Here is a 27,361-nt window from a genome sequence, read left to right as displayed (position 1 = left end):
TAAATACAACTAAATTTTGCAGGTCACAATGAATTGTTTATATCTTTTCTTACCGTCACCTAATTCTTCATGTAACTCCAAGGAAAAATTATCAAAGGAAACATTACGTTCTCTTTATTCTTCTCTCAAACTCCCACCTCCCAGCTCTTCCCATGCCCAATATTTAAACTGACATCAGTCGAAAAGCTCAGCTTTGGCCCTGTGAATTTAATGAGACTCGTGCTTCACACACCTCAGCTGTAAGGAATTTACAAAAATGCAGAAAAATATGCCCATGTAGAATTGACCCTGGCTGGAGTTAGAAGAAAAGAAAAGCTTTTATCTCTTTCCAGATTCAGACGAATATATAGGATCTTTTGCTCCTGTCTTGGAAAGAATTGGTTCACAAAGTTCCCCGTGAAAGGGTCGCAGGCTGCGTCTGCCCCTCCTTCGAGGACGCTGTCGTACTGATCATGGCCAGTCAATCCCATCTCATCCGCAGAGCCCCAGAGGAGACCCCCACAGCTCCTCGGCCCATGGAATGCAGGTTGTCGGTGGCACCTGAAATCTCACAGTGCCCGCTGCATAAAAGATCACTCCATTTATTTTCCTTTTCTAGACACAGAACACCTGCCTTCCCATTGTCAAATACAGAGTAATTCCAATACCTGAAACGCTTCCTGTTTTACACATAATGACACAGGCAGCACTAATTTAAAACTCTTGGGCTGGGAATTCCTTGGAAGGCAGGCCACACAGGCCTGGAGACAGCTAATTCCCAACTATGCAGAAAAGTTAAAGGCTGTGCTAGTTATTTTTGCTCATGCCATGAGTCCCCAGAAGCTCACCACCTACTGTGCAGGGGGGTCCTGCCACAACCACCCCTGCCCGCCCCTTGGCCGCTCGCACACCTCCCACAGGCCCTGAGCCTGGCTCTCACGGCCCCTTCCAAAAGCTAGGTGGCAGCCATATGTAGCCCTGAAGCGTATTTTTGGTTGTTTTTGACTCTATAAAAAGGACATAATGCGTATGCAATATTTCGAGACTGGCTTTTTTCACTCCACATTAAGCTGCTGAGACTCCCGCCAGCCCCTTGCCGCTGCCCCTCCTCCTGCAACTGGACGCCCCCGGTTCACTCGGCCATGCCTGCGCAGTGGGGGACGGACTTCTGGGCTTTACTGCTGCGAGCAGAGCTGGCTGTGCGTGTCCCCAGGAGGCGTGTGCTAGTTTCTGTGGCTGCCGCGACAAATCACTACAAACTCCGTGGCTTAAGATGACAACATTCACATCTCACAGTTCTGGAGGACAGAATTCCAGCCTGTGTCTCACTGGGCTAGGACCAGGCGTCAGCAGGACCGTGTGCCTTCTGGAGGTTCCAAGGAAGAGTCTGTTTCCTTCCCCTTTCCAGCTTGCACAGCTACTTCCCGACGCACGGCCACCTGCCCGACCTTCAGAGCCAGCGGCATTGCATCTCTACAGCCTTCTTCCCAGGCCTGGCTCCTCTGACTCTCCTGTCCCCTTCTCCACTACTGAGGACTCCTGTGCTTCCTTGGGGGCCACCCAGATAATCCAGGAAAATCTCATGATCGGAAGGTCAACTGATGAGCGGCTGTAGTTCCATCTGCAACCTTCATTTCCCCCCGTAGATTCACGGGTTCCAGGGGTTCACACATGGACACCTTTGGGGGCAGTTATTCTGCCTACCGCAGGTGGCACAGCTGGGTCACCCACCCCAGCAGCCACGTCTGTGATCCCACGGCCACACCTGCTCCAATGCCCAGACCTGGAGGGCTCCTTCACGTTGCCAGCTGACTGGCAAAGGCGCTCTCTCACCGTAGACTTGAGTTACAATTCCTGGACCCCTAGACTGGCTGCGTTTCTCTTCACAGGGTGGTTGACCTCATGAGAAGGGTCATGAACCGCAGGTTATGATGGCTGCAGCTCTGGGCACATAAGGTCCTAAAACATCAACGCCTCCTTTCTAACAAGGCACATGCTTCCAGCTGCTTGGTCACAGGCGGGGGCCTGGGTGTTGGGTCACACAGGTCTGCGATCCGATCCTGTGAGCAGGCACCACTCTGCGCAGCTGCATCGACGCTTGACTGCACGTGCACATGCTTCCATTACACTGTCGGCGGCCAGAGGCATCCTCGTCCTTGCAGCAACCCTGGTGCCAGCGGCAGATGCCAGCACCCAGCACAGTGGGTGGCACAGGGCAGGTGCCTCGCAAATTCAAGGAACTATCATGCAATCTCTTCCCTGCAAAGGGCAAGGCCAGCCCTCATGATACTCTCTCACTTCCCGTTAAAAATCCCACTGCATTAAGCCAGGAGAAGCTTCTGTCTTCTTTCCAGGAGTGAAATGAAATGGCACAGAGTTTAGTGAGGTGGCCTACAGTGAAACCCCTTTTGTTCAAGACTTAAAAGCATCATACCTAATACAATAATTGGCCATCCTCTCCTCAGCTTGAATTGCCAAGGTCACTGGTGCCCGATCCTGGCAGCTCCCCATCACTGCCATGCCAGTGGTACCCTGAAGGGGCCTCCCCCATCTCGGTTCCTTCTGCAGAACAGACAGTCAGGGCACTGAACCTCAGGAAGGCACTGAACTCAATTTCCATGTTTTCTTTTTTTTTTTTTTTTTTTTTTTTTTTTTTGAGACGGAGTCTCGCTCTGCCGCCCAGGCTGGAGTGCAGTGGCCGGATCTCAGCTCACTGCAAGCTCCGCCTCCCGGGTTCCCGCCATTCTCCTGCCTCAGCCTCCCCAGTAGCTGGGACTACAGGCGCGCGCCACCTCACCCGGCTAGTTTTTTGTATTTTTTTTTTTTTAGTAGAGACGGGGTTTCACCGTGTTAGCCAGGATGGTCTCGATCTCCCGACCTCGTGATCCGCCCGTCTCGGCCTCCCAAAGTGCTGGGATTACAGGCTTGAGCCACCGCGCCCGGCCTCCATGTTTTCTTTACTCGACTACTAAGAGAGGAATTCACACACGCTACCTAACATTTCATAATCCCTAACATACTCAACCACACTGTTTCTCATCCAAGAGCAGGCGGGCGTGCAAGGCGAAGGTTTTGCTTTACTGCGGACAGCACTGCTCCATCCAAGCCCTTCATAAGCCCCAGGAGGGATCCCAGCACTCTCCCCGCACACAGGCACCAGGTCCAGGTCATGGGAGCTGGAACAGTGTGAGGGGTGGGGACTCCGGCCTCTGCTCAGCACAGCCTGGCTGTCACACTCAGGTACAATGTACACCAGTCGTGGACCAGAGTCCCCAAAACTCCCTTGGTGACATCCCATGGCACCTGGAATTTTCAACCTGGGAGCAGGAAACAGGGGTTTCCTGAGATTCCTTCCCCACTTCCAGCTCTTCTCCAACCAAGGTCACCAGGAATGCCAGGCCAGAAGAGGTGGCTGGACCCAACATGCCAGGGACAGCCTTTGACCGTGGTGCTGCCGCCCCACCCAGATAATGGTCCAAGACAGCAGGGGGGAGGCTCACAGGAGGCGGTGGGACTCTGGATTGGGGCGGGCTGTTTCTCACCCAAGGCACTGCTGACACTTGGCGCCAGGGGGTTCCTTGTCAGGGGCTCTCCTGTGCATTGTGGGATGGCTAGCAGCACCCCCACACTGCATGACAATGAAAAATGTCTCCAGACATCGCCCATGTCCCCTGGGGGTCCGAGTCAGCCCAGGTGAGACCCACTGGGTGAGTCTCTGCTAAGGCAGGATTTGAAGGGAGCTGATGGAGGAGCCATCCTGCAGAGGGGACCCAGGCAGGGGTGTCTGGGAAGCCGCAAGGAGCCTGGGTGGCTGAAACGGAGCAGAGACAGCTGGGGGAGGGTACCTGACCCTGAAGGGGCTTAACTCCAACTGACACAGAGTCACTGGGGGTTCCTGAGCAGCGAGGCGTGACCAGAATTGAATTGTGTGTTTCAACAATCACTCTGGCTGCCGTGCTGAGAACAGCCAAGTGGGGCAGGACAGGAGCCAGGGTAGAAGGAAGGAGGCCGGCTCAGAGGCGTCAGAGGCGACTGCCACGGCTGGAAATCGGGGAGGCATCGGAAGGGGTCGTCTCCTGCAAACATTTTTCTATTATTATGGTAAACTGCAGTGATTTAACATAACACAAAATCTACCTTTTAACCTTTTATGAGTGTACAACTCAGTGGTATTAAATGTTATTGCTGGGCTGGGCACGGTAGCTTGTGCCTATAATCCTAGCACTTTGGGAGGCCGAGGTGGGCAGATCACCTGAGGTCAGGTCAGGAGTTTGAGACTAGCCTTGCCAACGTGGTGAAACCCGTCCCTACTAAAAATACAAAAAATTAGCCGGGCGTGGTGGCGGGCGCCTGTAATCCCAGCTACTTGGGAGGCTGATGCCTGAGAATCGCTTGAGCCGGGGAGGTGTAGGTTGCAGTGAGCTGAGAGTGCACCACTGTACTCCAGCCTGGAAGACACAGCGAGACTGGGTCTCAAAAAAAAAAAAAAAATGTATTCACATTGCTGTGCAACCATCACCACCATCCCTCTCCAGAACTTTCTCACCTTCCCAAACTGAAACTCCGTCCCCATTAAACACTCACTCCAGCGCCGCAGTGGCTCAAGCCTGTAATCCCAGCACTTTGGGAGGCCGAGACGGGCGGATCACGAGGTCAGGAGATCGAGACCATCCTGGCTAACACGGTGAAACCTCGTCTCTACCAAAAAATACAAAAAACTAGCCGGGCGAGCTGGCGGGCGCCTGTGGTCCCAGCTACTGGGGAGGCTGAGGCAGGAGAATGGTGTAAACCCAGGAGGCGGAGCTTGCAGTGAGCTGAGATCCGGCCACTGCACTCCAGCCTGGGCGACAGAGCAAGACTCCGTCTCAAAAAAAAAAAAAACACTCACTCCTACTCCCCTCCCCGGCCCCCACCGGACTACTTTCCATACCTATGAACGTCATGCCTCTAGGGACCTCATGTCGGTGGACTCAGACAGTATTAGTCCTTTTTTGATTTAGTCTTTTTCAGCAGAGTGTCCTCAAGGGTCACCCACGCCTTAGTATGTGTCGGAACATCCTTCCTTTTTAAGGTTGAATAATATTCCACCGCATGAATACACCACATCTTGTTTATTTATTCACCCACTGACAGACACATGGCTATTCGGAATGACGCTGCTGCAAACGCACGTGATCCTGGAGACACTTTGGAGGCCACGCCTACAGGATGTGCGGAGGGATGTACGGTGAGATGTGCGGTGAGAAACCAGGGGGAGAGCCGAGGCGGGTTTCCAGGTGTGAGGCCCGGGCACCCATAGAAACAGCGATGGAGGAGAATGGAGGGGGTGGGGTGGGGGCAGGTGAGACGAGGGGGTCTGGTAGACATCCACATGGAGACACTGAGGGGCAGCTGTCCTACGAGTGCAGCGTCAGGGCAGAGGCAGGGCACAAACGTGAGGCACCAAGGCCAAGGGACCTAGAGCTGGTGCCAGTGGATGGCCTGGCTCCACAAGAGGCCACACGGGTGGGGAAGGCCAGTGCCCATGCTGGGGTGCAGGGCACCGACACGGGAGGCCATTGGTGACCCGATGGGTGGTCACAGAGGGCTGCTTGGGGGAGCGACCAGAACACAGAGCAGTGGGCTTGCATGAGGGCGCCCAGACAGCTTCTTCAAGGACTTCTGCTGAAAAGAGGGCCAGGAGCTGGAGAGATGGTAGTCAAGGAGGGCTGCTACATGGCTGCTGCTTTAGAGGCAGGAGAGGTCATGGCAGGTTTTCACCTCTATGGGAATCACAGACTGGGAGAGACTAGTACAAGAGACAGAGAGCACTGCAGGAAGCTCTTGAGTAGGAAAATAGGTGAGATCCAGCACAAGGCAGGGCGAGATCCAGGGCACAAGGTGGGGGCCGAGATCCAGGGTACAAAAGTGGGGCAAGATCCAGTACACAAGGCAGGGTGAGATCCAGGGCACAAGGGCAGGGGCGAGATCAAGGGTACAAAGAGGGGCGAGATCCAGGGCACAAGGTGGGGCCCGAGATCCAGCACACAATAGGTGGTGAGATCCAGGGCACAAGGGGAGGGCGAGATCTAAGGCACCAGGTTGGGTGGTGAGATCCAGGGCACAAGGTGGGGTGAGATCGAGGGCACAAGAGTGGAGGTGAGATTCAGGGCACAAAGAGGGGGCGAGATCCAGTGCACGGAGTCGGGTGAGACCCAGTGCACAACGTGGGGGTTGAGATCCAGCCCTGCACTGGGGGGTGCAGCAGGGGGTGTGGCTAACCACAAAGCTGCACCAACAGCCCATCCGTCCGTCCAATCCCGTGTGTTCACGCCTTTCCCCCTGTCCAGAGGTGAAACCTCCGCCCCTCTTTGTGGACCTGGGCTGACCGTGACTTGCCCAGACTGTGAGAATGCCAGCATTCCCCTACCACACCCCAACCATGCTGCCCCCAACCATGTCCCCAAGCCAGCTATACCCTCGCAAGAAAGTACCCAGGAAGGCCGGGGCCTCTGACATCTGGTTCTCTGCCAAGTCCCAAGCTCAAAGCCTGGCACATCATACACACCCAGCTCATGTTTGTTGAATGAATACATGACTGTTTTAACTCTGTGCCTATTTTGAGATGGTCAGGGAGGGGCTCACTGTGTCCTTCCATTGCACCAGGTGGCCTACAGGGAAGCCACCTGCCTCCCACCCAGCAAGTGGTGACACTTGGATCCCAAGTGCAGAGCGGAGCGGAAGAAACAGCGCAGGCCCCCGACTTGGAGCAGAGCTCGGAGCAGGGCCCGGGACATCATCTGGACCCAAACGCTGCTGGACATGAGCTGTACCAGTCACGTGGGCCACATGGGGCTGGGTGCCCTGTCACCCACGTCAAAGCTTCCTCAGCAAAGGTGGAGGAAGAGGGCAGGGCACCCACTGTGGCCACCAAGAGGCACCACCATGTCCCTCCTCCTCAGAAAGGGGAGCCCGAGGAAGTGCCGGCACCACGCAGCATGCCCAGGGCGGACGGCCCCCGCTGCCGCTTCAGATGCTGCCTCTCCACATGCAGGGTCCTTCCCAGGAGTTCCTCAGGGCGGGCACAGAACCCTGACCCTGCATGGAGCTCCTGTGACATCGAGAGCCTGCAATATGCCTCGGGGAGCCACAGGTCATGGGGAATACATTTTTTTACTTGATTGCGCTTAATTCATCTACGTGCAAGGTCTTGGGGTTACCCACTTTTATACATAGCTGGTCTGGTCCATCGCAGAATGTCTAGAAGTACTAAGTGCCATCAATGATGTCCGTCAAGTTACTGTGTCGAGACACGCACACCGATTTCATCAAATTAACTCTCTGACAGCACACGTACAATGCTGACCTCCTCAAACATTACCAGTCTCGGCCCCTAAAACACAGGCATCTGCACCACAATTCGACAGTAGCCCAGGTCCCGAGCCACCACAGGAGGGAGTGTCATGAGGCCCCCAGACACCCCAGTTTGCCTGGGTATATTAGGGCTCTCTAGAGGGAGAACTAATAGGATAGATATATATAAAGGGGAGTTCATTAAGTATTAACTCACACAATCACAGGGTCCCACAATAAGCTGCCTGCAAGCCAAGGAACGAGGAGAGCCGAGTCCCAAACGGAAGAACTTGGAGGCCGATGTGCAAGGGCAGGAAGCATCCAGTACGGGAGAAAAACGTAGAAAGACGTAGGCTGGGAGGCGAGGCCAGTCTAGTCTTTTCACATTCTTCCGCCTGCTTTACATTCCATCCGTGCTGACAGCTGATTAGATGGTGCCCACCAGATAAAGGGTGGGTCTGCCTTTCCCAGCCCACTGACTCAGATGTTAATATCCTTTGGCAGCATCCACACAGACACACCCAGGATCAATACTTTGTATCCTCCAATCCAGTCAGGTGGGCAGTATTAACCGTCACACAGGGTGAAGAATTCCAGACCAACAGGATTCAGCTATTGATTGTGGTTGACTTACACTCTCTTTGTCCACAACGACTGGAGGTGGCGAACGTCACACACACCCTGAGAATGTCCCCAGGTGTGTGGGGGATGGAAACTGGCACCCGGGGAGGAAGGCTGGGCAGGTGGGCCATCAACTCTGGGGAACTCTCCCCAGTCCCCAGGGGAAACACCGGCTCCACGGAACTAAGGTGGGCCCCGAAGGGGATGGCCAGTGGGAGGTGAAGGCACTGATATTGCAGGGCCCTGCCACCTTGGATTGGTCACTGACAGTGCAGGGCCCTGCCACCTTGGATTGGTCACTGACAGTGCAGGGCCCTGCCACCTTGGATTGGTCACAGCTCACATGCAACGACAAATGGCCCAAGGGGGAGGTGCCGATTCATCCCGTGCAGAGCCACCCCAGGGGTGTCCCGGTTATGGGGGCGGGGCAGCACTGCCACTTCCATCTCGGGCAGGTGGGTGGGGCTACGGCAGGAGTCCAGGTGCCCGCATCCCACCCTCACAGCCTGTGCAGTGGGTGACCCAGGGCCCAGGCCGCAGGGACACACCCTCTCCTCGCGCCTGTCTCATGAGAAAGACCTTTCAGACAAAACCAGCTCACTTGGCCCTCCCAGCGCTCCCTGAAGCCCCGTGTGTGCGGTGGTGGCCGGCCTGCGGGATTGCGGCGGGCAGCTCACGATGGCCCCGAGGCTTTGTCATGCTGCAGTCTCTGCTGTCAAGAAACACAGAGGAAGAAATCCTGGTCGTAGCAACTTTTAAAATCCTCCCCCTGGCGCTGGAGGAGGGACTTGCTCAGCTGGGTCCCCAACGAGCATGGAGCTCCACTGCCACCACTCCCCTCACGGCACCAGGCCCTGCACAGACAGTGCTGCATCTGGGAGCTCCTTTCAACCTGGGGACAGCCCTGCCGGGTGGCGGGGCCCTCCGCCCCCGCTCCTCCCAAGGTCAGCTGCTCCAGGGCTTGGACCCAGTAAGTGGACCAGGCAAGCCAGCACCGCCCCCGCCATCAGACGCCGTCCCCACCCGCCTCAGGAGCGGAAGGTGCTGGAGGGCCATGTCCTGCAGCCTCCGCTTGGCTACAGTCCCCAGAAGTCCTGATGGCTCAGCAAGAGCTGAATTAAGCAGAGCAGGCAACAACGGCAAAAACTAGCAGAACATCCTCACGCCGGGACTGCGTGTGAGGAAGACAGCACCAGCGTCACTGTTTCATAGTGGGATCCACAGAGCCCGGGAACGTGGCAGAAAACGTGGAGGCCACGCAGCAGAGAGCCGACGGGGAACGCGGTAGACAGTCGTGCAACAGCACTCAGACAGACGCCAAGAGAGAGGCTTAGGAGGGAATATGAAAAACCTCAGCAGCTGAACCAGACTAATAAGCTTAGGTGTGTTTGCACTATTTACCCACCCACATCTCATGATACACCAATGCTGGAATTTCAGCTCACTCTGCTCTCAGTCAGCCTCTCACTGCATGAACACCAGGGCAGCAGTCCCATCACTGACCCGTCCCTGCAGGGCCAGGCCTGCCCCCTCCACCGAGGCCCCCCGTCCTAGCTCAGGACCCGGTCAGCTAACACCAGCATGGTCCTCACAGGACATGCCACCCACCGCCCATCTAGCACCCTCAGAAACAGGATCCCCATTTGGGAGTCTCCATGAGGCTGGCGTGCCATTACCCGTGTTTGAGAAAAGTCAAAGTACAATGCTGACCTCTCTGACAACGCAGGGCACGTAGAACAATCCACGTCCTTTCCCTGTGGCCGCCCGATGACCCCACTGGGCTGTGGCCCAAGCCTGTGTGACCCCAGCTGCCTTCTCCTCGGCTGCCAGGGCTGCCCTGAGCCCCAGTTCCTCACAGATGCCCCCACACTTCTAGGGCTGCAGCCCAGGAGGGGACAAAGCCTGTACCCCAGCATCGGGTCTGCAGAGGGATCTGAGATGGGCAAAGGCCTCGGGGGACCTTGTCACTGCCACTCAAGTGGGGACGTGGGACCTTCCATTGGGAGAAAGATGCAGTCACACACACGAGTGTCAACACGCAATATGAGCCTTCCAGAATTCTCAGAGCATGGCCCTGGCCAGCCCTAGATTGTGGTGGGAGGACATAGCCCCACTTTTGAAGACCTCCCCAGGCCTATGGTTTCAAGGGGTTTGACTTGATTTACAAGCACAGGAAACGCGGGAGTCCTATCAGGGCACTCTGCTCACCAGGGCTGGGGCAGCCCAAAGCCATGGCACACAGTGGGGCCACAGATTCCCTCTCAGGCCCCTCACAGCACTCACCAACCCCGCCTCTGATGACCCACTCTCTGTCAAGAACCACAGTGGAAGCCAGCCGCAGTGGCTCACACCTGTAATCCCAGCACTTTGGGAGGCCAAGGCAGGCGGATCACCTGAGGTCAGGAATTCGACACCAGCCTGGCCAACATGGTGAAACCCCATCTCTACTAAAAACACAAAAAAATTAGCTGGGTGTGGTGGTCCCAGCTACTCAGGAGGCCGAGGCAGGAGAACAGCTTGAAACCGAGAGGCAAAGGTTGCAGTGAGCAGATATCGTGCCATTGCACTCCAGCCTGGGTGACAAGAGTGAAACTTCATTTCAAAAAAAAAATAAGAATCACAATGCGGAAAGCAGTTGGCAGTCCCTCAAAAAGCTGAAGATGGAGCTACACCGTAATTCCATCCGAGCACCTCCCCAAGAGAATCAGATTACAAAGACGCGAACACACACGCTCATGCTAGCGTCATTCATGACAGCCAAAAATGGAGACTACCCAAATGTCCATCAGCAGGTGAATGGAAAACAAAAAGTGGTCTGTCCACTAATGGAATATTATTCAGCCATAAAAATGAAATGCTAATACATGCCACAACACGGATGAAACTGGAAGAAGCCAGACACAAAAGGCCCCACAGCATGCAATTCCTTCTAGATGTCCAGAAAAGGCAAATCCGCAGACGGAAAGCCGACTGGAGGTTCCGGGGGCCAGGGGCAGGGTGAGTGGGGAGTGACTGACTACATAATAGAAACGGGGCGTTTATAGAGGATGATGAAAAGTTTTGAAACCAGAGAGAGCCAATGACTGCACCACACTGTGAATACAGGAAGTATCACTGATGGCTTGCTTTCAATGGTTGCCTATATATTCTATGCATTTCACCCTCTCAGTCTCACTTTTTTTTTTTGAGACAGGGTCTTGCTCTGTCGCCCTTGCCCAGGCTGGAGTGCAGTGACACAGTCATAGCTCACTGCAGCTTCAAACTCCTTGGCTCAAGCGATCCGTCCCCCTTGGCCACCCAAAATAGGTGGGATTATAGGCGTGCGCCACCATGCCCAGCCACACTTCAATTTCTTAAAAGATTAAAATAGGCCGGGCGCGGTGGCTCAAGCCTGTAATCCCAGCACTTTGGGAGGCCGAGACAGGCGGATCACGAGGTCAGGAGATCGAGACCATCCTGGCTAACACAGTGAAACCCCGTCTCTACTAAAAAATACAAAAAAAAAACTAGCCGGGCGAGGTGGCGGGCGCCTGTAGTCCCAGCTACTAGGCTGAGGCAGGGATGGCGTAAACCCGGGAGGCTGAGGCAGTGAGCCGAGAATGGCGTAAACCCGGGAGGCGGAGCTTGCAGTGAGCCGAGATCCGGCCACTGCGCTCCAGCCTGGGCGACAGAGCAAGACTCTGTCTCAAAAACAAACAAACAAAAAAAAAGATTAAAATATATACAAAAATGAACCATAACAAACCTCATCCATAAGCCGAATTTGTGCCCAAAGGCATATCCTTGGACAGTTCTAAAGTGAGCCCCAGATAACCCCACAGAGTGGCCTGGGCCAAGCGGTGCTGGGCCTGGGGCCTTCAGGAGAGAAGTCATGTGTCTTCCCCATACTCTGAGCAGCACCGTGAAGGGAAGGTGGGGTGCACCAGCACCTGCTTTTCTGTTCTCTCCCCACAGTGAGCTATGAGGCAGGCCTTACCACCCACAGTCTGTGGCCTTTACAGAAGTGTCAGGCGCACACCAACTGGACCAAGTTTGAGAAGACCAATGGGACTTCCTCAGATTTCGAACACCGTGGGAGGCTGCAGATCGACGTGCTGATGGTCTATTGATGGGTGCGCTGAGCAGCCTTACAGTTTCCTGTCATTCCCACTCCCACTGCGCCCAGCCACATGGCCGAGCTGTAACCTCGGGCAGGGCCAGGCTCTGAGATCTGCAGGTGGGAAGCCTTCCCTAGCTTAGAGGGAAGTGGCCGGGGCACAGGACAGTGGTCCCAGTGCCCATTGTCCCTGAGACCTCACGGCCCTTGGAGTGGTCAGGAGGGGACCGGGCGAGGCCGAAAGCCAGTCCTCCTGTCACTGTCCCTCGGGTTCTCTTGGTTCTTTCAACAGTTTCAAAATGCCCACTGGCCAGGCACGGTGGCTCACGCCTGTAATCCCAGCACTTTAGGAAGCCGAGGTGGGGGGATCATCTGAGGTCAAGAGTTCGAGACCACCCTGGCCGACATGGTGAAACCCCCTCTCTACTAAAAATACAAAAATTAGCCGGGTGTGGTGGCCTGGCCTGTAATCCCAGCTACTCAGGAGGCTGAGGTAGGAGAATCACTTGAACTCAGGAGGCAGAGGTTGCAGTGAGCCAAGATCATACCACTACACTCCAACCTGGGCCACAGAACGAGACTCCATCTCAAAAAAAAGAAGGAAAGGAAAGGAAAGGAAAGAAAAGGAAAAGGAAAAAGAAAAGGAAAAGGAAAAAGAAAGGAAATTAGCCAGTCATGGTGGCACCTGCCTGTAATCCCAGCACTTTGGGAGGCCGAGGCAGGTGAATCACTTGAAATCAGGAGTTCAAGACCAGCCTGGCCAACATGATGAAACCCCATCTCTGTCAAAAATACAAAAATTAGCTGGGTGTGGTGGTGTATACCTATAATCCCAGCTACTCGAGAGGCTGAGGCAGGAGAATCACTTGAACCCGGAAAGCAGAGGTAGCAGTGAGCCAAGATCATGCCACTATACTCCAGCCTGAGCCACAGAGAAGACTCTGTCTCAAAAAAAAAAAAAACCCACTGGGAAGGGGCTGCCCGAGAGCTCCTGTGACTGAGACCAGGACTAAAAAGGTGGGGCAGGGAGGCCTGGGAGCCGCCAGTGTGCAGCAGGAAGCCAGCCCCTCCCTGTGGGGAAACATGCTGTCATTTTGCTTTGAGCTCCGTGCTTACCTGACACAGGGAGAAAGAACTTCACTTCCTTGCTTTTGGTAAAGGCCTGGTTCACCTTTTCTGCCCCTTTCCTTTCAACCTTTCCTTTCACAAGCTGTCTTGTGGACGCCTCTCGTCAACAGCACAAGGCCGGATTGTTCAACGCACAAGTGCACTCTCAGTCTCTGCCTGGGAGGTGGCTTTGCTCCACTCACTGTAATTCCCGATTTATGTGCAATTATTTCTTCGGCTTTATTTTTTGCTTTTTGTTTGTTGTGCTTTGCTTTGCTGCCCTCTTCTCATCCCTTCCTGCTTTGATTGAATTCTTTCCCTTATTCTCCTTCCTCCCTCTCCTGGTTTAGAAGTTATCCCTTCTCTGGGACTGTTATCCTAGTGCCTGCCCTGTGGTAATTCACACACTTAGCTCATGGTCTCAAATCCAGCCTTATCGCAAATCATCAAAGACCTCAGCACCAGCTCTGATTGCTGTCCAGGCTTGCTGTCCAGAATTTCTACTCCCCCTTGCCAGGAGCACGGATGCTCACGCTCCCCAAGGTGACTGCTGCTCCCATCTACCCACTCCCTGCCCGACTCCTGTGCCCACCATTGCACCTTGCCTCCCACTCCCTCCTTCTGACTTTGATTCTCCTCTTGGAGTACATTTTCCAGTACTTCTTCAGCAAAGATTTGGGGGCGGTTACTTTTTTGTCTTCATCTAAAACTGTCTTCCATTTTGCTCCCCTCCACAAATGGCAGCTCAGCTAAGCCCAGAACTCTGCTCTGACTTTGCTCCCTGTGGCCCTTGAAAGATTTCGCTCCACAGTCCTCCGGGCCTCCAGTATTCAGCCAGTCCAGCAGAGGCCCCTGTGAGATTGTGGCCCGTCCCCTTAGGCCCCTCGGATGCTCAGAATGCTGTGCCACTGATCCCATCTGGGGTGTGGGCTTATGAACCTGATGATTCAACTCAGGAAGACTCTCAGCCGTGAGTGGAAAACAGCCTCCTCTCTCTCCCTGCTCTTGCTCCTGAAGTCCCAGGAGTTGCATCTTGAACCTTCTCATCCCTCCGTGCCTCAGAAGCTCCCACAATTGCACAGGCTGGAGTGTAATGGCGCAGTCTCCGCTCACTGCAACCTCCGCCTCCAGATTCAAGAGATTCTCCTGCCTCAGCCTCCTGAGTAGCTGGGATTACAGGCACGCACCACCACACCCAGCTAATTTTATATTTTTAGTAGAGACAGGGTTTCACCATGTTGGCCAGGCTGGTCTCGACCTCCTGACCTCGTGATCCACCTGCCTTGGCCTCCCAAAGTGCTGGGATTACAGGCGTGAGCCACCGCGCCTGGCCTGCCTTGTGGTTTCTATCCTCAGTCTCTTGGCTTGGTTTGAGCTTATGCATGCCAGAGTGTGTGCTCATGGAGAAGCCCACCCAGACGAAGCCCATCTAGATGATGATACCCTACCCAGGTAAGCCCATCTAGATGCTGAAACCCCACCCAGACGAAGCCCATCTAGATGATGATACCCCACCCAGACGAAGCCCATCTAGATGATGATACCCCACCCAGACGAAGCCCATCTAGATGCTGATACCCCACCCAGACGAAGCCCATCTAGATGATGATACCCCACCCAGACGAAGCCCATCTAGATGATGAAACCCCACCCAGACGAAGCCCATCTAGATGATGAAACCCCACCCAGACGAAGCCCATCTAGATGATGATACCCCACCCAGACGAAGCCCATCTAGATGATGATACCCCACCCAGACGAAGCCCATCTAGATGATGATACCCCACCCAGACGAAGCCCATCTAGATGATGATACCCCACCCAGACGAAGCCCATCTAGATGATGATACCCCACCCAGACGAAGCCCATCTAGATGATGATACCCCACCCAGACGAAGCCCATCTAGATGATGATACCCCACCCAGACGAAGCCCATCTAGATGATGATACCCCACCCAGACGAAGCCCATCTAGATGATGATACCCCACCCAGACGAAGCCCATCTAGATGATGATACCCCACCCAGACGAAGCCCATCTAGATGATGATACCCCACCCAGACGAAGCCCATCTAGATGCTGATACCCCACCCAGACGAAGCCCATCTAGATGATGATACCCCACCCAGACGAAGCCCATCTAGATGCTGATACCCCACCCAGACGAAGCCCATCTAGATGCTGAAACCCCACCCAGACGAAGCCCATCTAGATGCTGATACCCCACCCAGACGAGGCCCATCTAGATGATGATACCCCACCCAGACGAGGCCCATCTAGATGCTGATACCCCACCCAGACGAAGCCCATCTAGATGATGATACCCCACCCAGACGAAGCCCATCTAGATGATGATACCCCACCCAGACGAAGCCCATCTAGATGCTGATACCCCACCCAGACGAAGCCCATCTAGATGATGAAACCCCACCCGGACGAAGCCCATCTAGATGCTGATACCCCACCCAGACGAAGCCCATCTAGATGGCCCCACACAGTAAGCCCTGCCCATAGAAGCCCCACCTAGATGAAGCCACGCCCAGGTGAGCCCCACCCAGAAGACCAGCACCCCACGGGCTGATGCCCCCAATCCTGACGGGGGGCAGCAGTGATGGTTTGAAGCTCTCAGTTCCAGGTTTCTAAGTGGACCCTTGGACCCTCCCATGTTCTCAAATTTAGGTTTTAGTTTCCTCTTATTCCTGGCACTAGGGGTTACGCCTTCTCTTCTGCAAGCTCAGTACTTTTAAAAGTGTTTTCGTGATTTTATGCAACATTCCTGGGCACCTCGCAGTGGGGAGGTCTGCCTTTACACGGTCTGCAATACAGCCCTGAACGCCCCTGGCCCCCCACCCTGACATTCCCCGAGGAGTTGCACGGCCATCAAACACACTGTCCAAACCCCAACTCCTTCACCCCCACCCCCACCCTCCACCCTGCAGCTCCTCTCCCAGGCTCCCCATCCCCAAACAGCACCCCTCCCCCACCCAGATCCTACCCCCTCCAGGCCCAGATCTATCCACTTTCTCCATCCAGAGTTGCCTGCTGCCATCCTCTCGCTGGAATCCCCGCCACCCACCAGTCGCAGCTTCCAGTCTTGTCTCTCCCGCAGCAGGCCTGGAAGGACCCCACAAACAGCAGTGCTGACCCCATCATGCCCCCTACCTTCTGTGCCTGTGACCCATCCCCAGGCAACCTCCCAACCCCATCTGCAGCGACCCTACCTTGTCCCCTGTGCTCCAAGTGCACCGAGGCTTTCAGGCTCCCCGACCCATACTCCCTTGCCATTCACATCTCAGCAGCCCCCTCGCCCCCACTCTGCTGGCTGTCCCTCCGATCCCTGGCTCAGGCAAGGCCCACATGGCCTGACAGCCTTGGAGCTTCCCACTGGGCAGCCCCTGCCGGCGCTGTGAGAAGGCTGAGTCTAGCACACCCATGGTGGGGTCGGGGGGGCTCGTCCCTGCAGGCAGCTCTGTGGGAGGAGGTTGGTCTGAGAAATTTGTCAGAACTACCCAACCATGATGAGTCCCAGACACAGAACTCCTTCACGCTGTCTGCTGGAAGCCCCAGGACAAAGGTCCCGGCAGCAGCCCAGGGTGGGAGGAGAGGCTGGGCTGGGACTTGAGGATCCATCTTCAGAGGCCAGGAAGATGCCCCAGCCAGGTAGCCTCAGTCAGCAGGCCAGGCTGGCAGGGTGCCTTCCAAACCCCCAAGTCAGCTGCCTTCCCCAGAAAGCCAAGCTCGGGAACCGTGGCCCTGGGCCTATTTTCCTATTTTTTTTCACTCAGGGGCAAAACACCTTTTCCCTTGATTATCTGTTAACCTCAAAAACTGCTACAATTCCTTTTTTTTTTAACTGAGGTGAAATCCACACAACATACAATCAGCCATCTTAGAGGGTACAATTCAATGACATTTACTGCATTCGCAATGCCTCCCAACCATCACCTCTCGCTGCGTCAAAACCTTTTCATCACCCCAAAAGGAAACCCCATGCCCTGTAAATCGTCACTCCCCATTTCCACTTCCGCTCTCCAGCCCCTCACAACCGCCAGTCTGCTTTCTGTCTCAATGGTTCTGCCTCTTCTGGACATTTCATAGAAATGGAATCACACAAGATGCAACCTTTCGCAACTGGCTTCTTTCGATTAGCATCCCGTCTTCCAGGCTCGTGGCGATGGCTTGTATCAAAACATCCTCCCCTTTTTTTTGTTGTTCATTTTTTTAAATTTTATTTATTTATTTATTAATGAGACAGAGTCCCGCTCTGTCCCCAGGCTGGAGTGCAGTGGCGCCATCTCGGCTCACTGCAAGCTCTGCCTCCCGGGTTCACGCCATTCTCCTGCCTCCAGCCTCCCAAGTAGCTGGGACTATAGGTGCCCGCCACTACGCCCGGCTAATTTTTTTGTATTTTTAGTAGAGACAGGGTTTCACTGTGTTAACCAAGATGGTCTCAATCTCCTGACCTCGTGATCTGCCGGTCTCAGCCTCACAAACTGCTGGGATTACAGGCGGGAGCCACCACACCTGGCCAGAACATCCTCCTTTTCTAATGCTAGTATCACGCCATGGTGCGGAGGGACCACAGTTATCTGTTTCCCCCTTTTGGCTGTTATGTATAGAGCTGCTATGAACATGAGTGTACAATTCTTTTTTTTTTTTTTTGTTTTTGTTTTTGTTTTTGTTTTTGAGGCCGAGTCTCGCTCTGTCACCCAGGCTGGAGTGCAGTGGCCGGATCTCAGCTCACTGCAAGCTCCGCCTCCTGGGTTCCCGCCATTCTCCTGCCTCAGCCTCCCGAGTAGCTGGGACTACAGGCGCCCGCCACCTCGCCCGGCTAGTTTTTTATATTTTGTTAGTAGAGACGGGGTTTCATTGTGTTAGCCAGGATGGTCTCGATCTCCTGACCTCGTGATCCGCCCGTCTCGGCCTCCCAAAGTGCTGGGATTACAGGCTTGAGCCACCGCGCCCGGCCCATGAGTGTACAATTCTTAAATGTATCTGACATTTAAGTAGTTGATTCTGCTTTTAGGTGTTTTTTGTAATCATGATATCCCTAAAAATAATTGGAAACATTCTCAAAAACTGAAATCCAAAGAAAAAAAAATTGCCCTAAGGCCACCATCCTGGGTGTGTTAGCCCAGTCTCCCCAAGAAGCCAGTGTAAAATAGCACCCCATCTGGTGCGGGAGAGCCAGGGCCAGCACAGCTGGAGCAAAACCACACCCATGGCAGAGACTGAGAGAGCCAGCCTTGCAGTTTGGACCCACGCTCCTCAGCCATGGAGGGCGCCCCACTTGATGTGCCCCCTACACCCCCTGCCTCCCTCCAGCAGGAAAACAATGAGAAATGGAAGAGCTTCAGAATACTTACTGTAAGAAGGAAAAAATCATTCCATTCATCTTATCCAACTATTCTACATAAATTACCATAACATAAAATGTTCTATTCTACTTGTGCTTAATCTATTCAGATCAGTCAAAAAATATCCATTCACTTTTGTCTTCCTCCTTCAAACACTTGACTTGCCCATCAATATCTAAGTTTTTTTTGCAATCCAACTGAACAAAGCACAAAAGTAATCGTTTCACCAAATGGGACTCATGTAAAATCCGATGACAGTCCAGTTCCTTCCTGCAGGAAAGGAGACTTTGCCTGACAAACGCGGGTGCCAGCCCTGGGGTCCCACGGACCTGAGTCCTCCTGGCTGTAGAGGTTCCAGCAAAGTGACTTGTCCTGAGACCCCATTTGTAAAACAGGGTGCATCAGCATAGTTTAAACATTCACAAACGACCCTCAAACCTCAGTGCCTTAACTGATAGAAGTTTATCCCCCTCACATCACGGTGCAGGGTGAGTGCACCCCAACCCCTTCCCCGCTGCCACCCCAGAGCCCTGGAGTCCTCTCCTAGGTCCTGAGCATCCAGACAACAAATGGGGCACGGGCCATGGGAGGACAGCATGAGAGGTTTGGGGATCAGTCCGACATGGTGAACCCCATTGCTGCCCACACCAGCTGCAGTCAGCCCTGGTCCTGTCAACCACAGATGAAGCAGGTCTTCGTGTGGTGGGTGACATGACAGCATCTCTCCCCTGGGGCGCGGGCAGGGGCAGTGCACATCCTTCATCCTCAGGGGGACATGTAACCAGGCCTGTGGGGATGCCTGGGGCGCAGGCAGGCGCAGGGCGGCATCCTTCATCATCAGGGGGACCTGTAACTGGGCCCACAGGGATGCCTGAGGTGTCCTAAGTCAGGGTCTGTTCCCAGCAACCAAGCACCTGCCACCCACCAGAAAAAGGCGCAGGGGTGTCAGGCCCCCACTGAGACCCTTTCACTCTCAGAATGGCCTGGCTGGAGGAACTGGAAGCTGTGATGGTCTCTGGGACTCCAAGAAATACTGACATGAAACCCTAAGTAGCTAAATGTTGGTTGTGTGGAAGTCCCCGCGTGCTTACACCACCCACTGGTTCTCCCAGTATTGACTGGGGTCAGTGGTTAAACTGTTCCTGTGAGTCTTGGACAGAGATGGTCTCCTCACATGCTCCCAACAATTCCACAAGGCAGGTCTCAGCATGCCCACCTGACACTAGGGAAACTGAGGCACAGGTGTGGGAGGGACAGGAATCCCCAGCCAGGCCCTGGAGCTCCCATGCTACTTAGACACATGGCCAGCAACCACTGAAGACAAGAAAACACTGGGGAAGCACTGAAACCCACAGTCTTCCCAGCATTTATTTTTCTTTGAACTGGAATCAGCTCACCATTATTCGCCTTTGCACCCGGCACACCCTGTAGCTGCACAAGGCTGTCAACTCAAACGAAACCACACCCTGGCCGTCACTTACCAGCTCTCAGATGTGCACTTGCACACATTTAGAGCAAGCACACCCGGTATTCTGGGAATTCTTGGTGGCTGAAACCGGCCACTGAAGCCTCCTTAAATTACCCATCTCTCCTCTTAAGGTCGAATAAAATGACCTAAAAACACTGAGCCTGTGGGGGAGGACACTGGGGCCCTGCTTCCCTCCCCCATCTGTCCTGCCTGCTGAGTCCAAATACCAATTATATGAAGCTCTTGACTCCCTGCCTCCGACTCGCCCATTTAACAGAAACCATACCAGACGTTTCCAGTAAGTACTCTGCCCTGCCCTGCCAGGGAAGGAGAGCCCTGAGTGATGACAGCGTCGGCACAGCGAGTGATGCTCGCCCTCTGTCTGCAGCCCAGGCTCTTAATTGCCCTGCAAATGCCGCTGGCACAGGGCAAGGCATGTGAGGTCCCACACTCCCCCGACCACAAACAGAAACCTCAGCAAAGCGCAGGAAATGAGCTGTGAGCTGCCCGCTGAGAGTCACTTCCTAGGAGGCCAGGGAGCGGGTTCTACAAAGCCACTTTAAGAGCAGATGGACTCTCAGGCGTCCGCACTGCACTCCTGCTGACCACAGCCTGAGTGCTGATGTGGAAAGGAAGGCTCTCTGGGAGGGGTAGCATGACCTGGATGCAGAGCCGGGGGAGTCCCAGAGCCCTCTGAATTCAGAGAACCCCATGCAACAGAGAGGGACCGGTGTGCAGGGCCAGCCACGCCTACTCTGACTCAGCGCTGCCAAGCATCCTCCCAGGACTTCCCGAGCCCCCTCCGTGCCAGGCGCCCGCCAGGAGAGGGAGCACCGCCGGGCTCAGCCTGTGCAGCATCCGGAACGCTGACTTTCCAGCAGCTCATCTCAGAGAGAAACGTGCCAGACCAAGGACAACCCCCTGCCACAGCTGGGCACTTGGAGTTTATCAGTTGAAAACTAATTCATCAGTAGCCTGGCTAGAAGTTATCACTCAAATCCCAAGCCCCTGGAACAGGGTCTGCGCTTGGCATGGGGCACGGACACAGTGCTGTAGGGACAGCAATTCATTTCCCAGGTGACGCAAAGCAGGGAAGTCGAGGCACATGCTGGTGACTGCCCTCTCATAGGTCCCACTCGTGCCAGGTCCCAGTCTCCATCAAGACCCCTCCCACAGCATTCCAAGCCCCAGCTGTGTAGTTCTGGGGGGTCTCTGTCATCATCCCCCACCCTCAGCCACCAGTGGGGAGCCCTGAAAGGAGGACCAAGTTGCGCCTCATCTCTGCACATCAGGACCAAACAGATATATCCAGACCTTGCCCCACCCCCAACTCTGGGGCCCGCCCCCATCTGCCAGTTCGTTTCCAGGGTGCCGCCCCTCTCAGCCAGGTGGCCAAGGTACAGAGTGCTGGCCACCAATAAGCAGCTCTCTTCAAGGGCCCGTGACCAAGTGGGCTGGAACCCTGGAAATCCTCGGATGACTGAGGCGGGGTTAACACAAGAGCCAAAGGGCAGGAGGTCCTATGCTCAGTACTGCTCAGTCCTATGCTCAGTACTGCTCAGTCCTAGCAGGTTCCCACAAAACATGCCAGTGGGGTTGGCCCCCAGGTGGATTTTACCAAACCCAAAGGGTTCTTCTTTTATAAAGCACACACACCCAGCAAGTCACTCAGGCTTCTCTTGGCAAAGGCCATGTCATTGCTAATCGGGGCCCGGAATGTTTACAGGAAGTTGCCGAATACATATCACTCAGTAAGGCAGATTTAAAGGAATGTTCTCCTACATAGCGGGAGGACAAGAAAGGTTAATAGCCCCCACTCTGAAAACGGTCTGGGGGTGCAGACAAGCGAGCTCTTCTCAGAGTGCAAGGTTGAGCATGGTAACCAGCCATACAAGAACGACCCCATCCACCTGGCCAGCATAACCCACCGAGGGTCAATTCCTCCTCAAAGATGGGAAACACAAATTCATCCTGGGTGATTATTAATATGCTCTTTGGTGATGGCCAGGAAATCTTGCCCAGGTCCAGGTAAGTGTCCAGATCCCTTTCCCCCTTGCCGGGAGTTCTCACCCCCTAGTGACCAGGAACCTCTAGCCAGGTCAATCAATAGAAAGTCATAACCAAGCAAGAAACACAGCACTGACACTTTTGTTTCAAATGAAGACATCAACCATGCCAAAATGGTTTGCCTTTCTAAAGCATAAACTCTCTTGAAAAGACTTTAAAGAAAAGCAAGAAAGTATTTCACCAACATCAGTAAAGCAGGACAAGCTGACAGGTTTTCCTGCACGTCTCTTCCAGGTAGTGTTCAAAGTCAGGATAATACTTAAAAGATCTGAACACTTAACACCAAGAAAAATCATATTGGTGTTTAAAAGACTGATTAAGAAAGTGAATAGAAATACAATTTGCAAATGTCATTTTAATGTTAAACTTTTGTATTATTCATCAGGCATTCTTTTACTCAACTTAGGTAGCTAATGTAGTAGCTACTTTTTATTCAGATATCAAAATTTATGTCACACAGGAATATTTTTAAGCATTTCCAACTGCTTTTTAAAACTATAAGAATGGTGAATAATATTTTCATTTCAGAATATTTTCCACCATATTGTAACGAACAAGGAGCTCAGTGTTGGCCAGGCACAGTGGCTCACACCTGTAATCCCAGCGCTTCGGGAGGCTGAGGCAAGAGGATTGCTTGAGGCCAGGAATTTGAGTCCAGCCTGGGCAACATAGTGAGACCCTGTCTCTACAAACACACACACACACACACACACACACACACACACTTAAAAATTTATAAAAATAAGCTCACTGTGCAGTTTTAAACCAAAGCAGGAATTCAATTAAAAATTCAGTTTGAATTGTACATCTATCTAAATAAAGTGGGAAAAAAAATTCCTAACTGCAGGCAACAGTCTCCCCCAGACACATCCTCCCACAGCTAACGTTTAACACTTCAACTCTTCCAGGCCCAGAATCTTCCCAGGACTGACTTTGTGCTTATTTGTGCCAAAATGTGTTAAATTAGACAAGAAGGAGAAGCATAAAATTCAATTCATAATCCAAGACAAGAATCTGAGCTTTGGTTTGAAAAATGAAAAGCTCTGGAATGACATAACATACTCCAACCCTTCAAACAATCAAGATATTTAACTCCAAAGACAGATCTCAAATAAGAGACAGCCCAAGTTCAGACTGCCCACAGGGCACCAGCTCCCAGAAAATGCCATGCCATGGCCGGAGACAGATCTGAGTTGGAGATACGCCTCAAGTCCAGAGCTCTGGAGCTAGTACCAGACAGCATGCGGGGAGAAGACAACGAGAAAAAGGAGAGGTCCAAACGAATCCTGTTCCCTCCCTTCTCCAGAGGCACACAGCTCTGGGCTGACTCCTGGGATCAGCTGATTCACTGGCGGTGCCCTCTCAGTGCCTGCCCCCTGCCTGGAAAGCCAGCTGTCTGCTGAAGACGAAAAGTTAGAAACACAATTCCTAATTCTTGGGACAACCTCTAGTATCATGTTCTACCTTTAAAGTGTCTTCCCTAAACGAAAACAGACAAGGCCATTCTGAAATTACTCAGCTACTTATGAAACAGAGTCTACAATTATTTTTCCTTCCTTTTCAACACAATTAGGAGGGTGTCCCCCCCAAATGCGGCCTCTTCCACAGCCACGTCCGGAGGGGCATCCCCTAGTGTCCCAGCAAGTGCTTTCAGCGACACCAGAATGTTACTTTAAGACCTGAGACACCTTTCTCCAGCTGCCTCCCGCTTTGTGTCACAGAAAATAATGCTGCTGCACGCTCTCAAAACGCCGTTTTACAAGCCGACTTGGTTTTCCGTAACTGGTGAGGAAAAGTCACTGGAACCAAACGCCACTCATACAGCTATCCAGAGGCCACCGCCCTCCCCCGGCAGAGGCGCATGGGGGCAGCAGGCAGGACCGAGAGGGGCTCGGAGGCGCCGCAGGAGGAGAGGCTGGGCGCAGACGGCTCGGCCCCAAACCACACCCAGCGCTAGGAAGCGCAAGGCTCCGGACGAACCCTTAAGAAGTCGCTGCTAGGGGCAGGGAGGTTGGGAGAAGGGAGTGCCGCCACAGGAACCCTGAATCCCCTCCCGGTCAGGCTAAGGCCGAGCATGTACCGTAAGCCCTCAACCCAACACTCCTGCAACGACAAATAGAATTCCCCGACCTCAAAGGCGTGAAGCACGCGCCCTTCTGGGCCCTGAGTTCGCCCTCGAACCTCCGTGCCGATCTTCCAAACCCACCTCCCGCCTTCCTGGAATGGGCGCACGCGAGGCACGGATTTCAGGAAATCTCCGCCGTGACAGCTCACCCACGGTGGAGGCGGCGGTCTGGGACGCTGGACGGAGAAAGGTGGCCAGCGGAGGGAGGAGGGGTGGGTCGGCAACGCAGTGGCCTTGGATATCCGAGCTGCCCGGACGCAGCGCTGGCCCCACTCCCGCCCTTGGTCGCCGCGGTGACCCCACCCGAGCCGTGCCCTCTCCCAAGATCTCAGGGCCAGGGCCTCCCCGCTGCGCCGGCCCCAGGGTGCCACCCTCGGACGCCCAGATGCGCCCTGGACCCTGCGCCGGGATCCCGAGCACCGCCGCGCCTCTACCCCGCGCCGAGCGCGCCCGGCCCTGCTCCGGCTGCAGCGGACACGAGCCCCAAGCGGGCGGCGGGGACGCAGCGCCTGCAGTGCGACTGGCGCAGCCGCCGAGGCACGGAGAGCGCCGCCCGGACCCCGACCCCATGGCGCTAGGAGGGCCGCAGGCGCGGGCTGTGGAGCCGCACCTCCAGCCCCGCCAAGGCTGCTGGCCACCGGCGCGCTCGTCCCAAGGGCCGGGCGGAGGACCTGTCCCGGATTCCAGAGGACGCGGGTGGGGAAGGGACAAGGATGGGGACAAGGGAGGGGACGCCAACTGGGCCGAGGTGTGGGTCAGTCCTGGTTCGGGAAGGGAGGCCGCCATCAGGATCCTCTCTGGACTCGGAAGGACGGGTCTGCCCTGGACCCAGGGATTGGGAAATGTGGCTTCTCTCAGAACCTGGGGAAGTGGGGAGAGGGTCTGTTCTGGAGTGCGGAGGGAGGTCCATTCCCGGCCCAGGACAACGGGGGTGGGGGCAGGAGGGGAATGAGGGAGCATCCCTGGTTCAGGGAGGGGAGACGGATAAGTAGTAGGGGGTCTGCTCCAGGCCCGCGGGCTGGGGACCACGAAGTGTAGGAGGGCACCGTCCAGGACCGGGATGAGGAGGGAGAGGGGCCCGTTGTGGCCCTGGAAAAAGGGAGAGGGAAAGTGCTCCCCGGCCCGAGAGGAGGAGCAGGAGGGTCAGTCCTGGACCTGGGCTTAGGAAGCGAGGAGGGACGTTCGGACCCGCCCCAGGGACAGGGCGATGAAGGTCTGTCCAAGTCGCGGAGTGGAGGGAAGTATGTCGGCGGTGGGGGAAGAGGCCGGCCACGGACAGGAAAAGGGGGTCCGTCTCGTAGGGGGGACGGGCGGTCCTGGGGAAGGGAGAGGCCTCGGCGCGGGGGGCATCCGGCCCGAGCGGGGCCGCTCACCTTGGGTTTGTAGAGCCACTTTCGGAACCTGTTCATCATCGCCGCGCCGGCCCTGGCCGGACTCCGGGCGGCCCTCGCCCTCCGCAGCGCTGCGCCCGGGCCCGGCTGCGGCGCGGGGCGGACGCGGAGGCACGGCTGGAGCCCCCGCGCGGTCGCGGGGAAGCTGGCGAGCTGAGCCCGGAGCGCCGAGCGGGCGGCGGGCAGGTGCGCTGGGCAGGCGCGCGGGGCAGGTGCGCGGCCCTGAGGATGCTCTGCAAGCGGCGCGCCGGGCGGACCCTCAGACCCGGGAGCTGGCGCTCTGGCGCTCTGGCGCTCGGGCGCACGGACAGACGCGGGCACGGGGGCGCGCGGCTCCTCGCTGCTCACTGACACCCCGCACTCCGCTGGTCACGGCCGCCCCGCGCCGCACATGCGCCTATGGCGCCGCGAGCCCCGGGCCCACCACGAGCGGCGGGCGGGGCGGGCGGGCGGGCGGGACGGGCGGGGCGGAGGCGGCCCAATCCCCGCGCGCGGGCGCCGCACCCCGCCGAGGCGCGCTCTCTGCTGGCTGGGAGACTCGCCACGCCCGGGGATCCAAGAAACTACAAGTCCCGAAGGACATGGCGGGAAGGCGGTGCCCAGGACTTGGCGTCCCGGGCCGCGCCGCGGCGCTGTGCATTGTGGGGGTTGTGGTCCACCCGACGACGCTGGAGCGTGCAGCCGGTTGCCAGGCGACGACGCCAAACAGCCGCCGCGTCCTGCCTACCAGGAGCTGACGGACCGCGACTGCCAACCCCTTCGCCCCAGCTGGTCGAGGAAACTGCTGCGGCGGCAGGTGGCGGCGGCAGGTGGCGACAGCAGGAGGGCTCGACTGCCCGGAGGGCCCGCCAGGTACGGGGGCGGGACAGGTGCGGGGCTACGCGCCGCCGACTTTCATGACCGGCCGGCCGGTCCCTCTCACTCGCTGCTCATCTTGCTTCTCCCAAACACCTTTTCGGTCTTCTTCCCAGCTCCTCGATGAAAGTGAACGGTGCCTCTTTTTTTTCTTTCTTTTTTTTTTTTTTAAATCACCACTACCAGCGGTGCGTTCTAAAAAGATACTCTCCCGCCCTCGCTACTCCCCCCAATGGTGCCCTAATTTGTACCTTAAAACGCTCACCTCAGAGTACCTGCTGTGTGTCAAGCAGAGAGCTAAAAACCCACACGTGGCCTCACTTAAACTTCCCATTGACGGCCGGAGAAGCAGGCACAACGAGGCCGGCGTGCCCTGGCTGTGGGGGTTGCATCCAGATCACGGCGGGTCTGGGTCGGCCTGACCCCACAGCGCTGCACTTTTCCCTGCCGCACCAGCACCACGTTTCTGGCTTGTGGTGAAACGTGCAGATGTGAGACACAGGAGATGGAAATCATGCCCTGCTTGGTTCAGAATTTAGAAGTATGACCTGTTCCTGGTTGTCCTTACTAGCCAGGGCCAGGTACTCAGAAAGGTCCGTGGACTCCATGACCACTTTATTCCATCAGACTCATTGTGAGCCTAGGTGCGCTGGCATCTGAGATTTCTCTTAGTTGGGGGTGGGGTCCATGTTCATTTTTGAGTAACTAATTGACTTTCCCTAACCTCCTCTTCCTACCACAGTCGACCCTCTGAAGGGTAAAACCCTTCTGGAGTTGTCCCTTATCTCCAATTCCTTCCCACCTGTTCTTTCTGGAACCTACTCCAGTCAGATTTTCACCTAACCACTCCTCTGAAGCTCTTTATCAAAGTCATCCTTGACCTTGATGTTGCAAAATCCGATGATCAGGGGTCAGCGCTCATCTCTTCCTTGAACTGTCACCACCAGGTGACCCAGCCGAC

General features: G+C 55.3%; 2 protein-coding genes across 2 annotated transcripts in view; one reads left to right on the top strand and one right to left on the bottom strand.

Annotated features, from left to right (window-relative positions):
* ZFYVE28 (zinc finger FYVE-type containing 28) overlaps positions 1 to 27,361 on the bottom strand; it is a 165,354-nt gene that overhangs the window by 128,050 nt on the left and 9,943 nt on the right. The window contains exon 2 of the mRNA XM_050792260.1: positions 25,528 to 25,905. Within this exon, the coding sequence (XP_050648217.1) occupies positions 25,528 to 25,566 (39 nt within the window). The 5' untranslated portion in view covers positions 25,567 to 25,905. The remainder of the gene's footprint in view (positions 1 to 25,527; positions 25,906 to 27,361) is intronic.
* The window catches only part of CFAP99 (cilia and flagella associated protein 99), a 44,925-nt gene continuing 43,783 nt past the window's right edge, over positions 26,220 to 27,361 (top strand). The window contains exon 1 of the mRNA XM_050789974.1: positions 26,220 to 26,397. The gene's annotated coding sequence lies outside the window, so the exon portion shown is untranslated. The remainder of the gene's footprint in view (positions 26,398 to 27,361) is intronic.

Source organism: Macaca thibetana, chromosome 5 (assembly GCF_024542745.1).
Source record: "Macaca thibetana thibetana isolate TM-01 chromosome 5, ASM2454274v1, whole genome shotgun sequence".
NCBI classification, from domain to species: domain Eukaryota; kingdom Metazoa; phylum Chordata; class Mammalia; order Primates; family Cercopithecidae; genus Macaca; species Macaca thibetana.
The sequence above is the reverse complement of the archived record's forward strand: the minus strand, read 5'-3'. Positions and strand labels throughout refer to the sequence as shown.